The sequence below is a fragment of the Ornithodoros turicata genome, chromosome 1, assembly GCF_037126465.1.
Source record: "Ornithodoros turicata isolate Travis chromosome 1, ASM3712646v1, whole genome shotgun sequence".
In the NCBI taxonomy this organism is placed as follows: Eukaryota; Metazoa; Arthropoda; class Arachnida; order Ixodida; family Argasidae; genus Ornithodoros; species Ornithodoros turicata.
The window spans coordinates 200,300,388-200,325,961 of NC_088201.1; the positions used below are offsets into that span (position 1 = coordinate 200,300,388).

General features: G+C 45.6%; 1 protein-coding gene across 1 annotated transcript in view; it reads left to right on the plus strand.

Annotated features, from left to right (window-relative positions):
- The window catches only part of LOC135375285 (uncharacterized), a 35,391-nt gene extending 29,035 nt beyond the window's left edge, over positions 1-6,356 (plus strand). Inside the window, exons 4-5 of the mRNA XM_064608030.1 lie at positions 2,810-2,890; positions 6,114-6,356. Coding sequence (XP_064464100.1) covers positions 2,810-2,890; positions 6,114-6,316 — 284 coding nt within the window. The 3' untranslated portion in view covers positions 6,317-6,356. The remainder of the gene's footprint in view (positions 1-2,809; positions 2,891-6,113) is intronic.
- Positions 6,357-25,574: the final 19,218 nt, after the last annotated feature.

Sequence of the window (25,574 nt, forward strand, 5' to 3'; positions counted from 1 at the left end):
CACCGTAACCACAACAATGCTGCTGCTTCCAACAATGTGCAGTTCCTCGGTAGCCAGTTGGTACGTTGTTGTCTCGCCGGGTTCAAGATCGACCGCAGGTTCGATCCTGGCTGAGAACGGTTGCAAGAACGAGGGCATAATGGAAACGGAGGTGCATGTCGGATACTGTGCCGGTGTAGAAGATTTCTGGCGGCCATCGAAAGAGGAACAGGTGGTCGAAACTATCTGCAGTCCTACTCTGTGGCACGTGCAGCATGTCAGCCACATAAGTAGGCTGATGCGAAGCCTTAGTTCGCAATTACTTTGGTTCAGAGGGCATCGAGTGTCGGTCGCAACGTACGCCTTTAGTCTGAATAGCTGGAAGAGTCAGCTCCTGGAGGAGTGTCGTCGATCCGTTAATTCGTGGTGGTTGGTATCTTCGCCCTCTTGGCAAGCGCGAAGTTCCCACATCACGGAGATCACACGAAGTGACCGAATAAGCACTGGATGTTTGGCTTAGCGCCCTTGTTCCCTGTGCAATCTTGACGTGTCATTAAAATCAGCAGCCACTCGACATGAGGGTAGCGCCACCAAACGTGTAGCATGTGAACGTGCCGGTTGTGCTTTGTAGCCTATGCTCTTTGCGTAGCCGACAGAAGTGAAAGAGTATGTGTTTATACCCCTAGACATCGTATACTCAGTTCCTTTGGAATGCGGTTTTTGCAACGTTGGCAATGAGCGTCTAAGAGAACACATGCTTAGCACCGAGAAGAGACACGTTTCCAATGAGCTTGTGGGCTACCTTCGCGAGCATAATGGCTGTCAGCCTATTTTAAGTGATATTTGTGTTTTGCGTACGGAAAAGAACAACTGGCAAACGATTGTTGTTGGAATGTTCGGAGATAGCCACGAGGTGAAACTCTATGAGTAAACTTTCATTCTAACCCCCCTTTCGGAGGTTTTGGGGGATAGAAGCGTTTGGTTCGTAATAAACATTTGTTTGACCCTCTCACACTGTGGGTGAAGGAAAGTCGCATCTCCGAAGATTCGCAATGAACAAAATAAAGAAAAAATGGTGTTCCTTCACGAATTTTTTGCGGACGATCTATCGAACGGATTCTTGTTCTGAAAACGGCACCGGTATCAGGTGGCCGAACGGTCCAGATGTTCTCATTGGGACAACTTCAGAGCTTCATATACTTAAAAAAATAATTATTGAAAGTTAATAAAGACATTGCCTTAGGAGTTTGCTAATGTCGTGCTTCAGCATATGCTATGTAGCTATTGATTTCATCTCGGAAAAAAGTTATGTATATATTTTTCAAAAAAATATGTTCGCATTTAGCTGGAATACCCTGTATATACTCTCTGCAACTTCGCATATCACGTGCACCCGCTGCTGGAACGAAGTTGTGCAACCCGCGAGATGGCGCAAGAAAATACATAATCATCATTATTTGTTCAATCCCCACGAGAGCGAAAACTGAAAATTCATTTGAAAGTTTGCAAGGAGGGATTCCAGAACACATTCTCGTGATATATTTTTCATCGATCACTGGGGAAGATTTCCTGCTGCTTGCGCGCGTGTCCCCTTCGCAAACCGCGCCCCAGCTGACCCGCAACCGGTTGACACGGCGCAACCTAGCTGCGTGCCAGTAAAGTTGTAACATGTGAATAGACCCTAACAGGTATTACAGGCATCAGCCCAGAAGGGCTGGCTAGTAGACCGAGCGCTTTCATACGGCTTTTCGATCGTTCCTTAGTCCGTGCGAGCGTTCGTTCGTTCGTCCGTTTGTTTGTTATGTGTTTTGGGAGAGGTTAGCCAAGGCAGGGCTGACTTGCTTTGCCCAATGGGTGAGGTGGCGTGGTGCTTCCGCAACGTCCTCCGAGAGAATTATGAATTGCCTTGGAGGAACCGTATGAGGGTGTTCTGAGTCGAAATGGTGGTAGGACAGCAAGATAATTCGTGAGAGGTTCGTGAGAGAGGTGATAAGTTCTGTGTGGTTATGAGAGGTTCGCGTCACCATGTGCCGCGAGGGTAGCGGTAGCGGTCTCATAACAGTGTTCGTCCCGCTTACCAACGTGTCACAAGCTTGAAAGGTCGGAATACGTTCTAACGCATCCGTAGCGTACCCGTCCTGTTTTTCGCTTTAATTTTTTGTCATGTTTCACCAGTATGAATACAGCATGTCGGCGAACTTCCAACATACGGCATTTTGAACATCTTCATTCTCACTCTGGTGGAGGTGCTTGTGATGGTAATGGAACTGCTTGACTTAAAGCCCTGCTCGCGAACGGAACAGTATGGAACTGCCTGCTCACGAGGGCAACAACGCAGCGGGGGTAGTGCTTCCTGAGCTAATTTCGCAGGAAACTGTGCCGGCATTTAGCGTCTTAAAGCATCTCGCGCGAAAGAAGTGGGCACGACACTGCACACACTAATGTGTACGTTTCACAATTTTACATTTGAACTCTCTGCTTTTCACCAGTGGATGCATAACTAATCCATTAATATGTCCAGCATTGGTGTGTGTCTTAATTGAAATTCAGTGTTGTACCGTAGTGCACGTATTTGGCACGAGCTTTTCAGATATATTCCTGTTGTTTCTCCGCCACTTGCCAAATAGCCAAACTCAAGGATTGATTACATGCTAGAACACGAGATGTAGACATTGCGCAGGTCAATGAACTCCAGATATGATAATATTACTTTGATAGGTAATTCGCTATTAAAACCGTATTTTTGTCCCTTCCTGTTCTCTGAAGGATATCTGTGATAATCCAGTCAATTTATTGCAATGTTGATTTAGGCTATTCTTCTCTCCCATAGCTTACTTCTACGATATCAAGCACGCTGACAAGATGACATCATGCATCGTTATGACAGAACACAACAATACCACGACCCAAAGTGAGTTGGCCTTTTTCAGTTGTTCGCTTCGTTCTTCTACGCATCACTTGCGAGCGACCAGCACAGTTATTTATTTTTTGGTGGGAGATCGTGCTCATTGATGTCGGTTCGGCACGGGTTCTGCCCAGGAGCAGATAAATACTCGGTGGTTTCGTTCATTGTAGAGGTCCAAACTCCATGAACCTTCGGGTCGGCAGGCATCCCTTTACGCAGAGCTAGCATCACGGCTTTATGGTTGTTGAAGTGGCACTTTAAGTATTTCACTGATTCAACTAAGGGTCCGCCACAGAACGCTAAGTATATGCACGTATTGCGTTCCATAGAGACAGAGTCCTTTATAGTCCTCTGTGTGTTTCGCTTTCGTCGCTTTGCAGCAGCATCCACAGCCAAGCGAGGCCTTCGGACTTCCTCGGACTCAGCTTACCAGAGCTGTCGCTCAGCCTCAGCCTTCTTTCGCTGCCGCTCCTCCGCACAGCTTTCGTAACCCATGGCACGCCCACGCAGACACGTCTGAATCTGTCGACCACCACAGTTGCACTGCCGGCGTGCCCTCTCCGCTCGCAGCGCCTCTCTCCACTTCCGTGCCTCTCTCCACTTCCTCAAATCTAACTGAGTTACGCTTGCATTACGTCAGTTCCTTTGCCTGTAAAATGATCAAGTGGTTATTAGCTTACAACGACGCAAATCGACGTTACGTAACTGACGCTGGGAAAGTATGCCAGTACCTCGATATAGTACCTCGATAAGTTACATAGCTTTATTCCATCAAATTCACGAAGAGCACGTGAACTGTCGCATTCAGCCGATCATTGGCGAGGTTCAGTGACCATTTGCTGTCTTCCGAGAGTAAAGGAAATGGGGAGGGGCTAGAAGCTGCCGTTACTCCCCATTTTATTCCTTCTTTCCCTTAGAGTGTAGGACGCGTTCTAACTCCCGCAGTCACCCAGTCCTTCCTGCTGTCAGCCCTCCATCATCCACGTCTATACGTTGGTCATAGTTAGAGTTGCTTCGCGGCGTTAACAAGGAATAAAAGAACTGCCCAAGTACTGCTGATAGTCATCGTTAGTTTTCGGCCTCTCGGTTCGGTGACGGCTGGAACAGTCGCATTAGAACTGCCCGCACTCCCAACCGTTCAATCTTCCAAGAGGTAGGGTTGTTGGTGGCGTGCTGTTGCCTAGCGGTGTCACTATGTTACTCGGCGCGTCGGTGTGTTGATGGCACGCCGTGTGCTGATACCATGGAAAACTGTGAGGGGATTCGAGCCTGGAGCTTTCAACCTTGGTAGGAGAGTGGTGTACCTGGTAAACAGATCAGCGCCTACTGCAGTTCCATAGCTCCAAAGCACGTGCCCCCCTCTCACGTTGAAAGCATACCTGCCGCTCTTCCTGCGCTCGTGTAGTGCCTACTTCGTGTTTCAAGTCATGTGCATTTTCGAATTCCTAGGTACATTCGCTTCTCGGGGTTTTTAATATAAACGACGAATTTGAATAATCTCCAATTTGCGGAAAACGTCTAAATAATAAGTGAAGCAATTAATTTTAGCCAGGTAGTAGCCTAGTAGTTGCGTATGCTGTCCTACATGATATTCGTCCGGCCATATAAGATACCTGTGTAAACGAAAATTTTCCAGATCTAATAGTTTTTCGTAAGAAAAACATGTGTCGATGTGCACAAAACATGTGCCGGTATATTACCCGTACAGCTATGCATTGTTCGTGGTTGGACAAACAATTGTTAAACAAAGCAACGGCAGGAAAGTTAATATTAAGTGACGACAATTTTGCACAATACCGCATGTGATGAACCTCATCCAAAACGGAGCCTGAGAAACCTGTTATCTGTCTGGAAACTAGAATTGCGTTAATCCTTTCTATAACCATGTTGGAATTTGAAGAAAAAGTTCAGTGATAGATGATGTGCGAGAAAAGTATATGTTCCAATATTGTGGGTGCGTCAGACGACTGATTGCCAGATGAGAAATATATGCAGTTTAAAAAATATTTTTATTATTATCCTCTCGATGGACATCATTCAAATTACTCATGAGACCTGTTTAGGAACTGACCCGCGACCCGTGCAGATATAGAAAGCAGGGGAGTGTCTCAGAATCTTAACCGGGACATCGAAACAAAAGGACGAGAGCATGAATACGTGATAGAAGAAGCGAAAGTCACGGTATTTACGACGACAAATGAATACAATCGTAAATACAAGTTTGTTGAACAAATAACAATAGCCGTAGCATGTGCTGATGCCGATGTGCATGCAGTGAAAAAATCTAATAAACCTCTGCTGAAGCTCTTCGTGCCATCTATCAAACTCCATGGAAACTCAAAATGGGAAAAGTTAGAAGAACTAGAGAGCGATGTAAGCGGAGCAAAAAAGGGGGGTTGAAGGGGCTCCGCTATAGGAGCAACGAGGTGGAAATTTCTCATGCCTGTAGATGTTACCTAATCAACATGAAATCTGAAATAGAGTAAAGAGCCCAGGTAATCACCAGTCCATGCCACTAACAGCAACTACATATGCAATTGTTGGACATGACAATCATGACAAGTGAATTGTCCGAACGCCATTTAACGATAGAAGTGACATCATATTTGAGGAGGAAGCAGTCAATCATGCAGTAGGTATATCGGTAGAGTTTTAGGTTGTCAGCATGTTGCATAACACCTGAATTTTAGCACAAATATTCAAAAAAATGACAACGATGGTTTGATTCATGTGGTATGCACGAAAGCACTCCATAAAGAGTGGAATAGAAAAGCACGCAATTCAATCTGTGAGTATGATATTTTCCAAGCCATGCACAGAGGGTGTCAGAAATGCCATAATACGAATTCTTACCGTAAAACGTGATGTGTATACCCTGACACAGATTTAAGCGATATGTTCTCAGGAGTAAGTGGGGTCACAATAATTGTCAGAAGATATTCGGAAGATAATCGGAATAGAGGGAATCAACCTGTGGATGTTATTATATCCTCTGCCCATGAAATAGAGGTACGTGACAAGGCTTGATTCGACGGATCTGCCTGCAGTAAATTCATACTGTAGCAGTCGCGCATGCCTTAATGCAGGGAAAGGTACATGTTATATTTTTTTATATTTTCCTGAAATGAATATGTCATCAATATTCTAGTAACTAGAACTTTGGTGGTCGGGAGCGCTCGTCCTCTGCTGTCAGAAGCTCTGTTTCTCAGGGTTCTCGGTTTCTTTGCAGAATGCATGATGTGGATCCGCGACCACTTCGCCCGCACTACGAATGTGGATGCGAAGCAAAGATTGACACGATGCCAAGCAAAGTACACAAGCCTCAACTGCAAGACTGAACAACAACCCGATATTGAGGAGCCCAGGTGTCCAGCTTTAACTTCAATACTTCCAATAACGACTGACGAATCCGACCTCAAATCGTGTCGTTGAAGATACCCTTCTTCACCGTGCATTAAATAATTGAAAGTTTTGTGGTATATTGTGAACATTCTACCGAAAGTGTAACAAGGTGTAATGGGTGTGTTCAGCGGATGCATACATTGACCAGAGTTTTCATTCTCCTTGTGATTGCATCTCACCTACTTATTATATGTTCAAAAGTACGTATGTCTCTTATTATGTATAATGTAAAAACCCCGAGACTAGGGAACACGAAGGGACAGACACAACACGAAGTCTCTTGAGACTTCGTGTTGTGTCTGTCCCTTCGTGTTCCCTAGTCTCGGGGTTTTTACATTATACATCATCTTCACCAGCTCGCTTGCTTCCTAGCCATTTTTTTCATTGTCTTATTATGTGTTTTAATGTCCCGGCGTCGGTTTATTGGCGCCCCCATCGCCGGGTAGTGTCGTCGCAATAGCTCTCCCCCGCATTACGGTAGGGTCGCCGCGGGAGAGCAGACCCCCACGTATAGCTGTGCGTGGCTGTCTAGGGAAAGGGTGGTCCTGGAGGTTGAGTGAACTCTGAGGTTGGTTTGGACCCTTTTTGGCCCCTCTGGAAAAGCAACACGCCGCTTTGGCCCCTGCTTCCCATAGACGGGTGGTCCTGGAACACCCGGCCAGGACTATTCAGCTAATCACCCTCTCCCTTTCCATTACCTCCTCTTTTCTCTCCTTCTCTTTCTCCATTTCTTCCCTCCACTTTCTTTGGCGACTAGGGTCAACTTTGGGCAGTCTCCTCCTTCTTCGCGGAGCTGCACTTGGGTATAGTGCGGATGGATGCGATAGCGTGCCAAACCCGTTCCCTTGGTTGGGGTCGGTGGTGGCCGACATACTGACTGCACTGAAGCACCTCTTTTTTTATGGATTCTATGAACTCCAAAGAACATGATCGGCACTTCAACAAAAGGTACCGCGCCAATGTATTTCAAGAGCACACGCTCAACATTTCACTCCCGGACCATGGTTTGCCAACTTCTCTGTTCTGCATGCAGAGGACGAAACCAAACAACTTGCCCCTAAGATATGCCCCTTTCTGATAGCGAGAGACCTGGAAAAGGTTATCGAGAAAACCTATATTGTTAAAAAGCTACCAACAGGGGACCTGCAAATCGAAGTTAGTGGCAGAAAGCAAAGATCTGCTCTCCTCTCTCTGACTGAAATTGGTGACACGGTAGTCAGTGTAACAATGCATCGATCGATGAACCTAGTAAAAGGTGTGATATCTGAAGAACAGCTCCTTGACCATACTGACTCCGAGATTCAAGAGGGACTCCAAGGCCAGGGTGTCGTGCCAGCCAAGCGAATTGTCACCGTGATGGTAATGAAATTCCAATCAAACATGCTGTTCTTTCATTTCAACTGCACCAGCTCCCTTCCACTCTAAAAGCAGGATACGTGAACTGCTACGTGGGGCCTTTCGTCCCAAACCCCTGCCGGTGCTTTACGTGTCAGCGGTTTGGACACGGGTCACAGGTCTGCCGTGGGAGGACTACGTGCAGAAAATGATCTGACACTGAGAAAGGCCATGTAGTGGAGACCTGCCAAAATCACGTCCGATGCGTGAATTGCAAAGGTGGCCATCCTACCTACTCCCGATCCTGCCTTCAGTGGCAGGAAGAGAAAGAAATATTGAAAATCAAAGTAACGCCGAACATTTCTGATAAAGAAGCAAGCAACCACATCCTCTAGGGAGGTTGCTGGCGCCCTTTCTGTTTGAGACGGGATCAGAGAGGACCCGTCTCAGACGACTCAATATATGGAGGTCGAAGACGACTGCTCACCACAAAAGCCGTCGTCGAGCCTCCCAGGCACATTCTCACAACCCAAAGACGGACGTCAGAGAAGAAGTCGTAGAGGTAGGGGCGATAGACTCTCCGAACAACAGAATCCTCGCGAAGCGTGTTGCCTCCCTAAGCACAGTTGACTTGTGTACCACGTACTCTACATGTACAAGTGCCCTCTACATGGCACTACATGGCTTCTTTTCCTCTCGCTTATAATTAATTTTACACACAGTATCCAGTGGAACTGTGGCGGACTCTTAAAGCTCAGCTACCCCGATTTTCGAGTGGGGAACACTGATTATGTGTGCAAAATACTTATCCCAAACTCCTCGCGTTTTTTTCGAAACAGTGATTTTTTAGTTTCACTGACACTCCGTCTTGTGGCCCGCAAACCCCGTGTCGACGACACATTCGTGGTCTGCCCGTGCTCCGGCTTGTCATGACATTCTACTTGGTTTCTTCCGCCAAGCCGGCCGGTTTCTTCTGCCGAGCCGTCTGCTGCGCAGATTAAGATTGCATTGAGATTTCTGGACTTCACTGAAACCTCGAGGAATGTGAGTTTCGCTTCCTTCGACTGCAAAGCATTTGCTAGGACAATACAGACTTCCTGGTGTGTTTCATGTTCTCTGCTGCGTGCCAAGAATGCGTGAGCGTTTTGCTCCCGTCTGCAAGAACACTTCAGCATGCAGTTCCAATGTTTCGAACCACAATTTTCCGGAAGGCAAAAAAAAAAGCTATTGACTGCAAGAATCCGTTACAACGCCGACTGGGTGCCACCTTCGAAAGCAGCGATTTGATGTGTTCATTTCGCTGATTCGAATGTTACGGAAGCAATGCGCAACTTGTTTCACACGAAGCCGAAGATATCTCGTCCGGGATGCTGTGCCAACCTTATCTGCAGCAGGAGATTGCAGAGCCAGGACTACGCATCAGATAAAGGTAAGTCGAGTAATGTCCCAAGCAGCACAATGTACCGGAAGTCGAGTGCAATAGGGCTGGACAGTATGTGTCTTATCAATGTTCTTTAGATTCAGGAGTCTGTTCAATACCTTCCACCCACCCGCCTACCCCTATTGCACTCGACTTTCAGTACATTGTTCTGCTTGGGGTTAGACAAGTCAGTCATGAGGGGCAAATGCCATCACATAAAAAAGAAAAATACGCTATCTGTCAGTTACTGCTTCATCGTTTAGAGATTGGGCCCCAGCGGGTGTATTCTCAGAACATATTTGGAATTGCCTTATCTGTTAAATGATTTCGCAGGCATTCTGACACCACCGAAAAGCTAGCACTTCACGTCTCAACTATCACCTTCTGGGTTTCAAGGTGAAGGCTGTCATCAGTGCCAACAAGACGCCCCTTCAGGGTTCATCTGTTTTTGTTGACAGAACAGTGACCCCTGGTACTGAGACATTTCATTTTATGATGAATCAAGCGCATTGCATCACGTGTGCTTGACTTCTTTTATTTGTATACCCTTGCTGTTGCTCGTTAGCTTAGAGCAACCATGCCTGAGGTGGTCGTGTTCTTACTCCAGCACTTTCAGGAGTACATTTAAGCAGTATCATATGCACTGCAGTTGATGTGTTTCGGTCATAAATTATTTTTTTCGATACGTTTCAGGATTACATTCAAACAGCACCATGTGCGCAAAGTGCATTTTTTTCTGAGGTTTAAGTAAGGTAAATCTGTCCGCTGTTGTGTACTGGCAATTCAACATGTAACGTTCCAGTCTCCGAAACCGACTTCCTGGTCCGGACACTAGGCGTAACTTTATTGTTTTTCCCCATGTCCCGTGCCCTTCCTCGTCCTCGTCTTTTCCTACGTTACACAACAGAAGCTTGTGTTGCACTCAAGTGGTATCATGTATACAAAAACTTGTTTTATGCCTTTCTGTAGCTGCTGTACTAATACTGTGAGTACAGAGACATTCCTGCAGAACATATCGGAGCGTCTTGTGTGCTATTGTTGGTATGATCTGCAGAAGTATATTGATAATGTTGATTATTCAATGACTTCAGCTAACATTTACATTCTTACTTCCAGGTAAACCCGTCACACAGATGCCCTACCCCTTGGTATGCTTAGTTTAGGATACTACCGAAACAATCCACCTGGAGCATTATTTTTCAATTGGCAGAGGCATTATTATTACAACACACCACGCACTGCGTGTACAATGCATCAAACTTATTCTCAGGTACAGGGGAGCTGGTACGCAATTACAACATGAAACAATTACCACAGAGGTCGTAAAGCCGTGCCTTTTCCTCCGCACCGCGGGTTTCATGTTGTTATCCTCACATGCAGCTCATTTCGCCTGTGCTGTGCAGCATGAGCAAACGCACATATTGTTTTTGTTCACATGACACGGGGACATAAATACTATACAGCATTATACATCATGTAATCTAGCAGCTGTTCACGTTTGGATATTTTAACCATGGAATTTACCCTGCATGCACCATACCATGTCCCAACATGAAGAACTGCTAGTCAGCAGCATGTACTGTCGCCGTATAGCATTTATGGTTTGCGTCTTGTGATCGGAATCAATGGTATCTTTTTCTGCTACAACCGGTAAACCACAGTAATGATTTAGAAATATCTCACATCATAAACCACTATGGGAAATGGCAGTTTGAAAAACTGGATAAGACTGTCGTTAGAACGGGAGACATGTTCTACGGTGAATTTTTTTACAGTGTGTGCTGTACCACGTAGTGCACTGCAGGCCCACCAGAGTATGGTACCGTTGTGAATACTGATTTGCTAAAAAAAGGAACGTGTGCGTTTCTTGTACTAACTTCCCCTTATGCAAAGTCGCAGAAAAATAATGTTTTTAGCCAATGGGGAGGGAGAGGACGTCATTCTGGACTCTCGTTGACCTACAATATGTTGTGTGTGAAGGTCATTTTGAAGAGTGTAGGTGGTACAAGACTGTGTTCACACATTTTTGGCAGTGTTGACTAATTACCATAATAAAGTAGAGAGTACATTTGTAGATTCATATATTTGTGTCATGGCAAAGTATGTAGAGATACATCTGTCTCAACGTACAGGTGCCAAAACTGCTATTTGTGAATGAAAAAAAATGGCTAGGAAGCAAGCGAGCTGGTGAAGATGATGCATAATATAAAACCTGCATGCTTTTTGTGCCTAAAATATGACAAATAGTTGTCTGTTCAACGCCACAAATCATGTGCCGGCCTCCATGACATATCTGTGACATTCCAAAGTGATTAACCTGTCCAATAGATATGTGCAATGCTAAAGATGACTGAGTACATTCTATGAATTCTTGTTTCAAGAAAAGTACTGAGCGATTTGCGAACAGCGCCTGGCTGTACCTTCACAATTCTATATAAAAATATGTAAAGTTTCCGGAAGGAAACATGATGAAGGTCCAGAGCAAAAACCAGGACACAAGGGATAGGAAGGGGCATACACAATGTCTCAACATTCTTCTTCTTTTATCTCCTCATCGGGTCTCGCCATCATGGACACTATCACCAGCTCACTTACTATTGGACCGTTCTTTGAACGATAAAGGTCACTTTCATGAACTGGATAGCAGCCAACGTGCTGTCAATAAAAAAAATAGTGGAAGGAGCTCAATATAATCCATGGGCTGTGCGTGGTCATTGCTTTCTGACAAATGGTGACTTAGAATTTCAGCATGGTGCCTGCAGTGGTAGTGTTCTTTGGAAAGTATAAATAAACAAATTCTCTACTCTGCAAGTCTCCTGTCAGCTCTACAGAGCAGCTTCGAATTTCACTAAATGCCACGTGTGAAACCTGACCAAACTAGTGCTGAAGGTCCATATAGTTGAAGGTCCATATACTGGTTGGTAGCAACGCAATTGATCCTCATTAAAAATTGGTGCAGGAGGTGACCAACATAAATAAATTACACCAACTGACTCTCACAAATTTTGTGGTGTTATACTTTTTGAGTAACATTAATACGCCGCAGTGCTCTTTTTAACCTGTAAATATTAGATCTTCGGCATCACCAGCCTTAGTTGCTGAGCATGCAGTTATTTACGTTGAGCGCTGCAGTTTCATATTTCTTTCTCTCGACAAGCAAGCCCGGGCTTCCCCATTTCGATAAAGGTCTACCAGGTTTGACAGAGCATTTGTGGACAAGGAAAACATTTCGACTCTCTGTATTTTGCTACGAAGTGCACCGTACAAGGCAGAGGCCAGCATCAACCATTTCCACCAAGGTTATTAAATTTGTAATGAAGTACATATACCTTTTGTCACTGACTAATTTGGTGGCAAAGTTACTTGAGTGGCAGTTGTGCAATTTTAAGTACAAGTGCCACAAAAACAATTAGGGTATGGGTAGTGCTGCCTGGTTGAACATGTGGGGTACACAGTATAATAATTGGGGGTTTACGTCGCGGTACAACTGAGTGTGGAATACACAGCACAGTGTAAAGTTCTTTATTCTGGCAATATTAGCATGGTTCAAGAAGTGGGAAATGTTGCACTACCCTTAATGACATCTGTTGGGCCCAGCAAACAGGATACATATACCCTGATTTGAAGACACTATGACTAACTCAAAAGCAGTATGAGATCGACCCGTACGTCTTTATTTGCGAAACTATTAGAATGAAATATGGCCTGTGTGGTATAGAGCAATGCGCACACTCAAGTAAACAAGCAAAAAAATACAGGGGCTCTCGATCTACATGCCGAGATGCGCTCTACGAGATAAACAACACAGTAAACTACATTCAATACTTTTTGTGAGGGGCAACTCTAATGACCACTTTCCTATAACTGACGAATGGTTTAACGAATGCAGTTCGAATGGTCACGATACATTCCTACGTCGTTCGTTGCGGTCACGCTATAGTGCTGCACAATATACATGTGTATCTCGTGTAACAAGCCCTGCAATCGCACAATGTGCACAGGGGCAGGAATACAGTCTTCTTTCTTTGAAGACCAGTCCTCTGCAGGTATATGCTCAAACGACCACCAAGTCTCACGTTGTTGCTGAATCGCTTCCATTCCTGCACTTGCAGTAAAAGCAGCAAACGGATCGACGTGAATGCCAGCTGTTGAACTGCGAAGTTCTCAAGCACATAATCCAATTTCACGTCGAAAATGTTCTTGAGGTGAGTTCGCAGTTGTTGTTTCCATTGTTCAATAATTCTCGATTACCTCGTACGAAACGCTCATCGTAGCCGGCCGCCATAACTGGATTTCCTCGCAAACGGGAGAAGCCGCAAGGGAAGTCGGAGAAAGCCTCAGCTTTCATCCACTCAGAAGCACGATTCTCTATCTACGTAGATGGAGCAGGTTCTTCCCTTCTACGTCACAAAAATGGCTGCGCCCATGGCTTGTTTTGGTTTCTTTGATTAATTATTTTCGTAATAGGAAGACAAAATTGAGAAACGAAGGTGCATTTCGGGGGCAGTTGGACGTGCTCGTTCTGAATATCACAACCGTTTTAACACATCGGGAAATTGGCGTAGCTGACCTTTAAGTGACTGAAAGACATCCTGATCTTAGCGACACATATGGTGCCATCTGCATGTCTTTACAAGAGACAAACCTTCGTCCATGTCTTTCAAACGTTTCTCGGCAGTGGAACATCTTTAGAAAAGATATGCTTGATTCAGGACGTGAGCCTAGCAGTGTGCCACTTTTAACACGTAAAGACTCTCCCACTAACGACGTTCAACTTAACAAAAATATTCCAAAGGCCAGGACAGCACATGACTAGCAACGAGAAAATATCAAAACACTGCCTTGACACAACAAAAGTAACAATTTACTACAGACGTTTCCCATGCGAGAGACATCCTTAATAACAAACTGAATGACAGGCGAACATAAGCAGGAGGTCAGCGAACATTTGGGGCAGAGTGCCGCGGTTTGCGTTGCACGATGAGGGGTTGCCTCGTATGTGCCACGACTCAAGCACTTTTCTAGGACCCCGTCTTTTTTCTCTCGCCAGGGTCACTGCATTCAGGATTCTATTCCACCTTAAAGGGACTGTCTGGAGCGCAAAGTGCGGGCGTTGTTATACGATTTCTTATGTTTCCTGGAGCCACCATGCAAAAGCTTTCCTTTAAATTCGGCCCCGAGAATTTTTATTGAATTTTGAACTTTGGACACTACATCCGATTGAAAGCCGCACTCTGATCACTGGTGACGTCACCGGTGCCGAGTTGCGGGGTCTGCTCCCCCGGAAATTTTTAATGGAATTTTGAACTTTGGACAATACCCCCGATTGAAAGCCGCACTCAGATCACTGGTGACGTCACCGGTGTCGAGTTCCGGTGTCTGCTCCGCCGCGCATCGGAGGCCTGTCTAGCAGTCGCGAGTGCCTTTTCGTACTTTCGATATTTCAACACGCGCCGCCTTTTTGCTACTTCTACGTCGCTGAACACGTTTGTGGAAATGGGAGGACACAGGTTCACTGCAAGAACAACACAGAAAACAAAATAGGAGTATCGTTTTTCGGTTTTCCGAAGCGCGAGCGTCGACAGCTATGGATAGCAAACGTTTGTCGCCCTGGATCGCAGTTCTACGAAGCAAGCACCCTCTGTTCCGAGCACTTTACCGCGGATTGCTTCGAAGAGTCTGACAGACTTCAGCGGGAGCTCGGCATACCTCGTCCAGCAAAGACGAAGCCACACATTGAAACAACAACAACTTTTTACTGGATGATGAATGGTGAGTTTCATCGCCGGGGGCGATACTCTAACCCACTGCTGCAAGTCTGCTGCACCTTGAAATTTGATGCCGTACCTTCGGTTTTCATTGATCCTCCAGTTGGTCTCAACGCGCCACCAACTTCTTCGAGCTACGATAGCGTAAGTCCCTAACTTTCCTGATCGTCTCAGGTTCACATATTGTTTGCTCCACATCTTTGATTGACGTACAGGAGCAAGTCCTCGGTGCAGTGTCAGTTCCTTTCGAAGAGACAAGTGAGTATGGTGAAGAATAAGTTTCTGCTTTGTAAAAAGAGAAAGTACATATGGAGCCGCAATAAATATTTGTCATCGGCACATTTCCTGAAACTAGTATCGCGCTCACTGCCGAAGTGGCATTCATGAGTTTTCCCGATGGTTTGGCGTAGTCAAGATCGCCAGTGAACTGCATGGTAGGTATCGGGGAAATGTGTGCTGTGTTTTCGTATTTCAGATGACAGAAGGCACATGGAGAAAAAATATGCAGAAGAGACACCATACTGACTAACTACAATACATTTTGCATTCTGGTCGTCAGATGCAAACTAGTTGTTTATTTCACCCTTGCATGTTTAACAATTTCTACCCCAAACATCAGTTTGGTTAAAAGCCATTGATGATATAACTATATCTGGGTATTTGTGTATAAGTGTAATATACCAAGTCATTATGGTCCTGAAAAAAGCATTTTGCACAAAGTCAAACTAGTCACTCTCTTTACAAATGTAAGTTGCTCACTGCAGTTCCACCCCCATTCATAGGGCCTCGGCGTGCAATGAAAGATGCAGCAACCAAAGTGCTAACCCAAGCAGCACCCCGATGTCGGGCCGACATCGGCCCGATGTACTCCTGCCGACACCCCCGATATCGGCCTTTGCAACACCGCTTTGCAACACCGCCCAGAGTTGGGCCGATGTCGGGTCAGGATATTGGTCCGATATCATTTGGACATGCCGCCGATGTCATTTCGATATGCTACCGACATGCTACCGATTTGTGACTGATGTTGCGCCAACATAATTTTGTATTTGTATTCGCCATCGTAACTACAAAAACAACTTTAGACTGGTTATTTACGAGGACACAACGTTTTATTTCTGCCATTGTTTCTTACTCGTTTCATTTTCCGATGGTTTCCTTAATTTGTTCCTCATATTTCCCATGGCGGGCAATGCATTAGCGTGGCGTTACAAAAAGCAAGACGAAAAGAAGTTTAAATGCTCCTAGGACCACGAAGTGCAAGAAGCTTTCAAAAGGTACCGGCATTCCTTTCGAAGCGAAAACAGATACTATATATTTAATGTCTTACGAGCTTCCGCGAATTCGAGAGCCCTGCTCGTCTCGGAATGAAAATGGTGGAGGTGACGTGTCTCAGTTTAATTCGCTCAAGCATACAAACAAGGCTCAAGTGAGGAATTGCTTCGAATATTGACTCGACATCAACGTAACGAATGTGTTTCCTACTTGCTTTTCGCGCGAGACACCAAGTAAGTCCATGGAAAGCCAGTGTCAGCGTCATGTCGTTGGCTTCGGTCAACATCGAGCCGACATTGCCAACTTCAGTGATGTTGGTCGAAAGTTGGCAATGTCGGCGTCATGTCTCTGGTTTGTACGATCATCAAGCCGACGTTGTCAATCTCTGTGGAGTGTTAATCGTAAGTTGACATTTCAGCGTCATCTCACTGGTGTCGGTCAACATCAAGCCGACATTGCCAACTTCAAAGTGATATCGGTCGCAAGTTTGCAGTGTCGGCTAGATGTCGCGTTTTTCCATCAATATCGAGCCGACATTGCCAACTTCAAAGTGATATTGATCGCAAGTTGGCATTGTCGGCTACATATGTCGCTTGTTTCGGTCAACACCGAGCCGACCTTGCCAACTTCAGCGCAATATCGGTCCCAAGTTGGCAGTGTCGGCTAGATGTCGCGTTTTTCCATCAACATCGAGCCGACATTGCCAACTTCTGTCGTACATCGGTCACAAGTTGGCAGTGTCGGGGATATGTTGGGCCGACATGCCCAACTTGCTGCCGATATCGGCCCGATGTCGTGTGCTGCCTGGGAAGTTGGGGTAGTTGGTGTGACATTATTAGTTTAGGCTGCCAAGGGGGACGTTGGACAAAGTAAGAGACACGACAACAGAAGCAGCTTTGTTTGAAATGAATGAATTTTGTTTGAATGAAACAGCTTTGGTAAGTAAGCTGTTTCTGTTGTCGTGTCTCCTACGTTGTCCGACGTCCCCCTTGGCAGCCTAACCTAGTAAAGATGCAGCAACCCAGACAGATGAGAGACGTCGCCACACGTCCCACAATCACACAATGGAGATCACCTGCTCAAGATGCATTCACTCACCCAGTGCCTATAGAGGATCCACCTGGTTTGGTCCTAGTGGAAGTTCCTGAGCCGTCAGATAGTGTCCAAACTCTCCCTTGATCATCAACAGCTGCTGTGGAGCATCCACCTTTTTCCTAATCAGTTTCATCACCAGGGCATGATGACACAGCCGATATTTTCCGTTTTGAGGAGGAACCAATTAACTGTGCAATTATGCATATTTTGTCAGTACTGTTCATATCGCGCTGAAAAAGCATGTCGTGGTTGGGATTGCCATACTGAATACATATGTTGATCATGATGACTTCTGTGTCACAAAACTAACAAGGCTATAGAATGCCAATCTAATGGTAAAACATAAATGTAGTTAATTTTATACATCTGTGTATGAGGCCGTACTGATGTGTCACTGCCATCTGATATATGGTCCGAGGCTTTGTGTGATGACCCGTCATAGCACCTCAGCTCGGAGCTTGGCTATGACAGTGATGGAGAGTAAGTGCACAATTTTTTATTCCCTGTACATTACCTAACCTTCTGCCACCAACTCTTGGTTTATTGCTTCCCAAACAGGCCAATAGATGTGGTAGATACGCGCCATCTTTTTGATGAGTTGGGTGGGGATGGCTAGGTATTACGATACATTGTGGGAGGATGCTCTTTACCTTCGCTGTCTGCTTCATTATCTGCTGCAAGAAAGGAGTTAGTACTTCCATTCCTTTACAGCAATGGGATTTTGCTACCTGACTCCCCAATTGCTCTTAATATTACAAATGTAGGGGAGATGCTGTAACAAAGCCCATCCTTTTCTTTCTCCTTGTGGGAGTAGCAGAATTCGTCAGTGACGAATTCAATATATCTTCCGGTTTTTTTTCTATAATCAAACTCAAACTCAAACTAGCAAAGGCAGGGAAGAATGGTGTGATACATTTCCTTGAGCGTTGTTTTGTGCACAGTGTGGGGTTGTATAACTTTTGAAGTTTTCTCATGTCAATATGATTAAATATTACTCTTAGGTCCGTAGCGCAGCCTTCATCACTACCCGACATGTGCATCGTGGCACGCTCTAGCCTTATAGAACTCCTAAAAGTGTGCACCGTGTGCTCATCATCACTCGCAAACGTGCAGCCAGCCACTTGTTAATGAGAAACGTCTGGGCAATATTGCAATGTGTTCGGCAATCCTTTTCTCTGGTAGCAGCATCACCAAGTCGCTGCGCCTGTTCGACATCATTGGCCTTGCTCATATACACCGGAGTCAGTACTTCCTCTAGAAGTGCTATTTATTTCTGGTAATACAAGATGTGAGTTAATGCTGGAAAATTATGTGTGCTTTGTGTTACGATTACTGCATATGCTTTAACAACAGTACACAGCACATGTCTGGGTTAAAAAAGCTATCAATCATGCGATGGTCATGCCTTCCAGTGTTGACGATTCCAAAATTCAGATTCAAATGAGCATGGAAAATATGTCTTTGTGTCGTTTGTCTGTCGTTGTTCAGCTTACTTGTTAGAATTAGAATCCACGCCCATGCTGCGTATGCCAGTTACATCATATAGTGACTGCAGAATAGCGAGACTAAGTTGCAACATGTACAAATGCTTTTCTTTTTCTGGTTTGCTGAACATCATTTTAAATATCAGTTTGTGCGTCTATTGCTTCACATGTGAAAAATGGATATCTTGCATTGTGCGCTGGCATAAAGGTCATAGAAGAAAATACACACACGTACTTCCAATATGATTTCGGATGTCTAGGACAATGTGCTAGACATGCAATGCCGAATATTGAAGCCACAAATGGATTTCATATATGTTATCCCTGCATGTCATATTTATAATATTAGTTTTCAGCGCAGATGTTCCAAATGTATGCCTCAGTTTGATGCAGAGGTGGGCATGCAATGATAACATAATCTTATGGTATTTTTCAATATGGGTCTTGTATGGACATGCAACATCTGCAAGACATCACAGGTCATGGCAACAGGTCATGGCATGTCACAACATGGCAAGTCCTGTAATATCTGTAACACCACAAGTGTGTGTTTTTATCAATGTAAAAAAAATATTTGTTTCACGGTTTCTGTGTAGCTTGTAAAAGAGTACAGCCAGGTTTCAAGGCAGACTGGGCAGCAAAATCGTTCTCCAGTCATACATATAGCAATCTCTGAAAAAAAAAAATCATTAGGTGGTCAATACAAATCATAGCAACTTGAATAAATTGCTCATCTTCGGAACTGCTTGTTATATCTGTCCCACCTTGAAATCCGTGATGGAGTGGTGATGGAAATACGCTGCAAATAGATGATACGCAGCAACCGCGTATTTGCCTGCGATGTCCACGGCCAAGTCGGCCACACAACCAACATACGAACAAGGTATATGCTGCAAACCGTAGGGTACTGCACACACACACGCAAATATCATAGTCGCGGGATGGCGTAAGTATAGAAACACACAGACATCATGGCGAGTTGTATGCCTTCAAGTCACGGCGTAGCAACTGCAACGTCGTGCTCTCTGTGCGTGAACTTTATTTCGTAAAGGAAGAGTGAAACGCGATCAACTCAAAGGTACGCCGCGCAGTCGAGAACTTAAACACTGGGTAGTATATCAAGGGAATGGCGGCGCAGTGATATTGGATAAGCTACCAAAGCCTTGCGGCGGTGCTGACGTAATTGACACTGGATATCACACTCCTCCCCTCTCCGAAAAGAAAGCAGAACACCTGACTTACGTATAAGCATTACAGCACTTGCTATATAGGAAAATAAAGAGAGAAAGACAAAAATGTTATCAGCACCAACTATGGGCAATATCTGTCCACAGGACGCTTGATTCGTGTAGACCGTCTAGGTGACGATGTCACCGCACTATCACTTGAAGTGCTGCTGCCGTCTGGACATGACCCATGATTCTCCACGGTATCAGGTTGAAAATCAGCTGGTGGTACACTCGGTGACAACTGCGACTGTGCTGTTTCAGCGTCGCTGTCTGATGATGATTCTGACCGCTGTGCATCCCTTCGTAGGTGGTCTTGGTGCCTGGTGGAAATAACTCCCCCAGGTAGCTGTACAACAGCAGACGACTGTCCTTGTGCTTTTGTGACAACAGCAGGGACCCAAGTTGGTCCAGGTCGAAAATTTCTTGCGAACACTGTATCCCCAGGACGACAGACGCTGTGGGAACGAGCGCTTTTGTCACGCAAAAGTTTGCTGCGCAGTTGCTTACGAAGCACTGTGGTGCGCATGTCCGGATGGAGATTATCCAGAGCAGTCCTGAGTTTTCTTCCGCACAAGAGTTCTGCTGGAGATGCACCGGTTATCTCGTGCGGCGTTGTTCGATAGCTGAATAGTGCGCGAGATAGCTGCGTCTTGAAATCACCTGTGCTTGCCTTCTTAAGCTTGTTCTTAATTGGTTGAACAACCCTTTCAGCAGCCCCATTCGATGCTGGGTGATATGGAGGAATTAGGACTTTTCTTACTCCATTCCGCTTCAGAAATTCTGTGTACTTTGCTGATACAAATGCTGGTCCATTATCCGACACTAGGAGATCGGGCAGTCCATCTCTCGGAAATATAGAACGTAGACAAGAAATAGCAGCTTCCGCGGATGGTGATGGAACAACTTCGGCTTCTACCCACTTGGAAAATGCGTCCACAAGGATGAAGATGTAATGACCCTTAAAAGGGCCTGCAAAATCCACATGCAAGCGCGACCATGCTCTTTCTGGAAAAGGCCAAGGCGTCATAGGAACACGCCTGGACTCACGTTGTTGTTCTTGGCATGTCATGCATCTCTGTACCCTCGCAGCAATATCTTCGTCCATTGTATCCCACCAGAGATGACTACGGGCCACAGCCTTCATTTTTGTGACACCAGGGTGGCTGTCATGAAGCAAGTCGAGAACCTTTGCACGTAGCTCTTGAGGAATGACAACACGATTTCCGAGAAGTATACAGTCATCCTGCACGCTCAGTTGATCAAAACGCCTTTGGTAAGGCCTGTAGTCAGTGAGGTCAGGTAATTTGCCGCCTGACAACAGTATGTGGCGAACGTTGGATGCAATGACGTCTCTTGACGTGGCTTGAGCGACCACCTTTGCGGATAAAACAGTTGGGTAGACTCCTTCCAACAGGAACACTTCTCAGGGTCGTTCCACGGGAAAAGCTTCGGTAGGTAGTGGCAATCTGCTCAGTCCATCGGCATGTGCGATGCGGCTTCCCTGTCGATAGACCAACTCGTAGCGGTAAGATGATAACGTCAGGGCCCAGCGAAGAAGCCTGGGTGAACAGTTATTAGGTACAGGCTTATCGTGCGCTAAAAGTCCCAACAGTGGCTTGTGGTCGGTCACTATTTCGAATGAATTACCCCTGAGGTATTGATGAAACCTCAGAACGCCGAAAATTACGGCCAGAGCCTCTTTATCGAGTTGGCTGTAATTACATTCTGCTGGCATTAAGCTCCTTGACGCATATGCAATAGGAAACTCTTCACCTGACAGTTCACGGTGCGCAAGTACAGCACCCACGCCATAAGGCGATGCATCACATACCAACACCAAAGGTTTCTTGGGGTCAAAGTGAGCTAGGACCCTAGCAGACGTTAGGAGGTCCTTACTTTTTTGGAAAGCGAGCTGCTGCTCGGTGCCCCAAGTCCATGGCGCATTTGCTCCCAGTAACTTGTTTAGAGGATGCAGTACTGTCGACAAATCAGGCAAGAACTTCCTGTAATAGTTCACTAGCCCCAGATAGCTCTGCAACGTTTTCACATTCGTTGGCGCTGGCGCCTTCGTCACAGCTTCCACCTTCTTTGGATCAGGATGTAACCCCGCTTCCGTGATTATGTGACCTAAATAGTGCACCCTAGGGGCCATAAAAATGCACTTTTCAAGTTTCAATCGTAGTCCAGCTTCTTCAAGCCTTCGCAGTACAATATCCAAGTTCTTCTTGTGATCGTCGTCATCCTTTCCAGTGACAAGGATATCGTCGAAGTAAACAACGACGCCACGCAGATCTTGCAGCAGGTTTTCCATTATTCGTTGAAATAACGCTGGTGCCGTAGAAACACCGAACGGTAGCCTTACGTACCGATACAACCCTTTCTGAGTGTTGATGGTCACCAGGTTCTTGGACTCTTCGTCCAGCAGTATTTGTTGGTAAGCATCCTTGAGGTCAAACTTACTCAATTTCTTTCCTCCTGACAGCTTGGCGAACAGTTCCTCAACCCTTGGAATCGGATACTTCTCAGGTACGGCAACGGGATTTACGGTAATCTTGAAGTCACCGCAAATTCTCACACGTCCATCTCGTTTGACGACAGGAACAATGGGCGCGGCCCATTCAGACGTCTTTACTGGTTCGATAATGCCTTCACGCTGTATACGTTGTAGCTCCTCGGCGACTCGGTCTTGAAGAGCAAACGGTACTGCACGCGCTTTAAAGAATCTTGGGCGTGCGCCGTCCTGAATTTGTAGTTTCGCTGTGACATCCTTCAGGGTACCCAAAGTATCTGAAAAAACGTCTTGATGCTTAGCAATAACGTCCTCAACAGTTGAGACCACGCAGACGTGTGTGTCCTCTGCTGTCAGAGCCATGCCAAAAGCTTTCATCCAAGTGCGGCCGAAAAGATTTGGGCAAGAACCCGGCGCCACGTAGAGTGGTAAGCACTCCTGCTTGTCACGGAACTCCACTTTAACGTTCACGCATCCTCTCCGTTGGAAGTCTCAAGCTTTGCATGGGGAAGAACCTTGCGCAGAACATTTTCGCCAATGATAGATACTCCAGCACCTGTATCGAGTTCCATTTCCAACGGAACACCATCCAGGATGACGTGCGCGCGAAACGGATCGCTTCGATCCGACGCATTCCAGAGATCGAACACTTGAGACACAGAAGTAGCTTCTTCGTCTTCAGATGGAGCTTCAACGGCATGTACTGGTTTCTTTTTGTCAGACTTTCTCTTGTCCTCAACCTGTTCTTTCTTCTTGTTTGCTTTTCCTTGGCAAACTTTCGCCAGGTAACCTTTCTTCCCGCAATTATGACAAACTGTGTTACGATGTCGGCACTGTGTCGCCAAATGCTTATCACCGCAGCGGTAACACGTTATTCCTGTCGACTTATTCTTCACGAAATTCGCAGCTGTGCCCTCGGGTTGTGTGGACAGCGTTCTGGAATCATTTCGTGCAGCTTCAATTGCGACAACAGTCTTCTTTGCAATGGCTAGGGTAAGATCTGGCACTTCGAGTAGTCGTGTCTGCATTTGGGCGTCATTAATGCCACACACAATCCTATCACGTAGCGTACTGTCCCGAAATGTCCCGAATTCGCAATCATCCGACAATCTGTTCAACGCAGCAATGAAATCACTTACAGCTTCGCCTTCCTGACGAACCCTTGTGTTGAACTTGTAGCGAGCGACCACTTGTGACGGCTTTGGAGAGTAATGACTATCCAATGCCTCCAGGATGGCGGGAAGTGCCGTGGCGGACGGTGCAGCAGGCGCAAGCAGGCTCCGAAGTAACGTATATGTCTGCTTTCCACAGCATGTCAAAAAGACAGCGCGTTGCTTGTCCTGAGCAACGTTGTTAGCTTCGAAGTACTGATGAATCCTTTCCCGGTAGTCAGTCCACGCAGAAGCGTCGCCGTCGAACTGCTCAATATTGCCGTAAACTGGCATGACGGTGAGTGCTCTGTAGATGCAGGTCTACTCGAACAGCAAAGATGCAAAGTGGTTCATCCTCGTCGCCAATATCATAGTCGCGGGATGGCGTAAGTATAGAAACACACAGACATCATGGCGAGTTGTATGCCTTCAAGTCACGGCGTAGCAACTGCAACGTCGTGCTCTCTGTGCGTGAACTTTATTTCGTAAAGGAAGAGTGAAACGCGATCAACTCAAAGGTACGCCGCGCAGTCGAGAACTTAAACACTGGGTAGTATATCAAGGGAATGGCGGCGCAGTGATATTGGATAAGCTACCAAAGCCTTGCGGCGGTGCTGACGTAATTGACACTGGATATCACAACAAATAATAATAATAATAATAAATAGTGGAAAGAATAAGTCAGATTTGTGGGTGCCGGTGATATGGTGAATTCATAGTACCGCAACGCATTGATGTCATACACAAGCTTATTGTAGAAAAACATAAAAACAACCTACAACCACAATAACATAGTTATGTAATTCAACGTAATATTTACATCATGTAGCACACACATATGAACAGATAGTACTAACATACTACGCATATGCTCGGACATTTCATGCATTTAACATATACAGTTTTACATAATTTACATATACAATGCACCATTTTTGTCTACATACACATCGACATTCATGTTCTTTTTCTATATTGCCACTAAGCGCTTGCACATATGCACATATCATATACAAAACACTTGCACATACATCTATATTTACATCAGTTGTGATATATTTACAATCAATTTCCCCCAGCTGTACCCGTTTTGACAGTGCCGCTACGAATTAGCTTTCGAAGCTGGGAGATCGATTTTGCAGTTGTCTTTATTCCCGCGCCCTCAGTTGAGTTCTTAGCTCACCGGGACACATGCTGTCCACATGGAAGGTTTTGTTCGTTTCTGATGTGCAAGTGGGCCTCTGCCCTTTTTTTTTTTTCCTAGAAGCCACTGTGCCACCCTCCTGCCAATATTCCCTGTCCGTCTTACTTTATGGACGTGTTTCACGCTCGCAGTTTAGGTTCTCCCCGCGTTTTGCCAGTTTGAGCGCGTCCCTTGCCAAATCCCATTTGTTTGACTTCTGGTAGTGGATCTTCTTGACGATAGCATTTTTTTTACTCGATAGCTTCACTAGAAAACCAGCTGAGACTTCTAAATTTAGCATGTTTTTCGGCTGTGAATATTTGGGGTGACGTAATATGGACCGTACCCCTTCCTTGCTGTACTCCCGAGTTCGATAAATAATCTGAGAAAATCAGTTGCCTGCGACTGCACATCCATTCCTGCGGTGTCGGTTTCGAAGTCATTCAGCAATTTTTTAAATGTGTGCCACAATTCTAGTACTTTGCGTTCTGTGTCGGAGTGCATGCAGTTTATTGGACAGGTCTCGTAACAGGGCGTTCGCGTTGGTCCTTGACAGGATGAAAAATATTTTCCTTTCTGCCCCTCATTTTCCGTAAAGAAGTGAATACGGACCCCAGATTCGTTCACGAGGGCCAGAAGTGACTTCACATGCGTGTCCTCCCTAGATCCTGTCCTTACGCTAAGGCTACAAACCATGTCCTGGAATTCTCTGAGGACGTTGTCGAAAAGTTTGTCGAATACCCTGATTCTCATATGGAGGACGTCTTGCACCACATCTCTAGGCTCAATATTTAGTAACAGCATAAACTGGACCCCGTTTCGAAGTTTCTCGCAGTGCT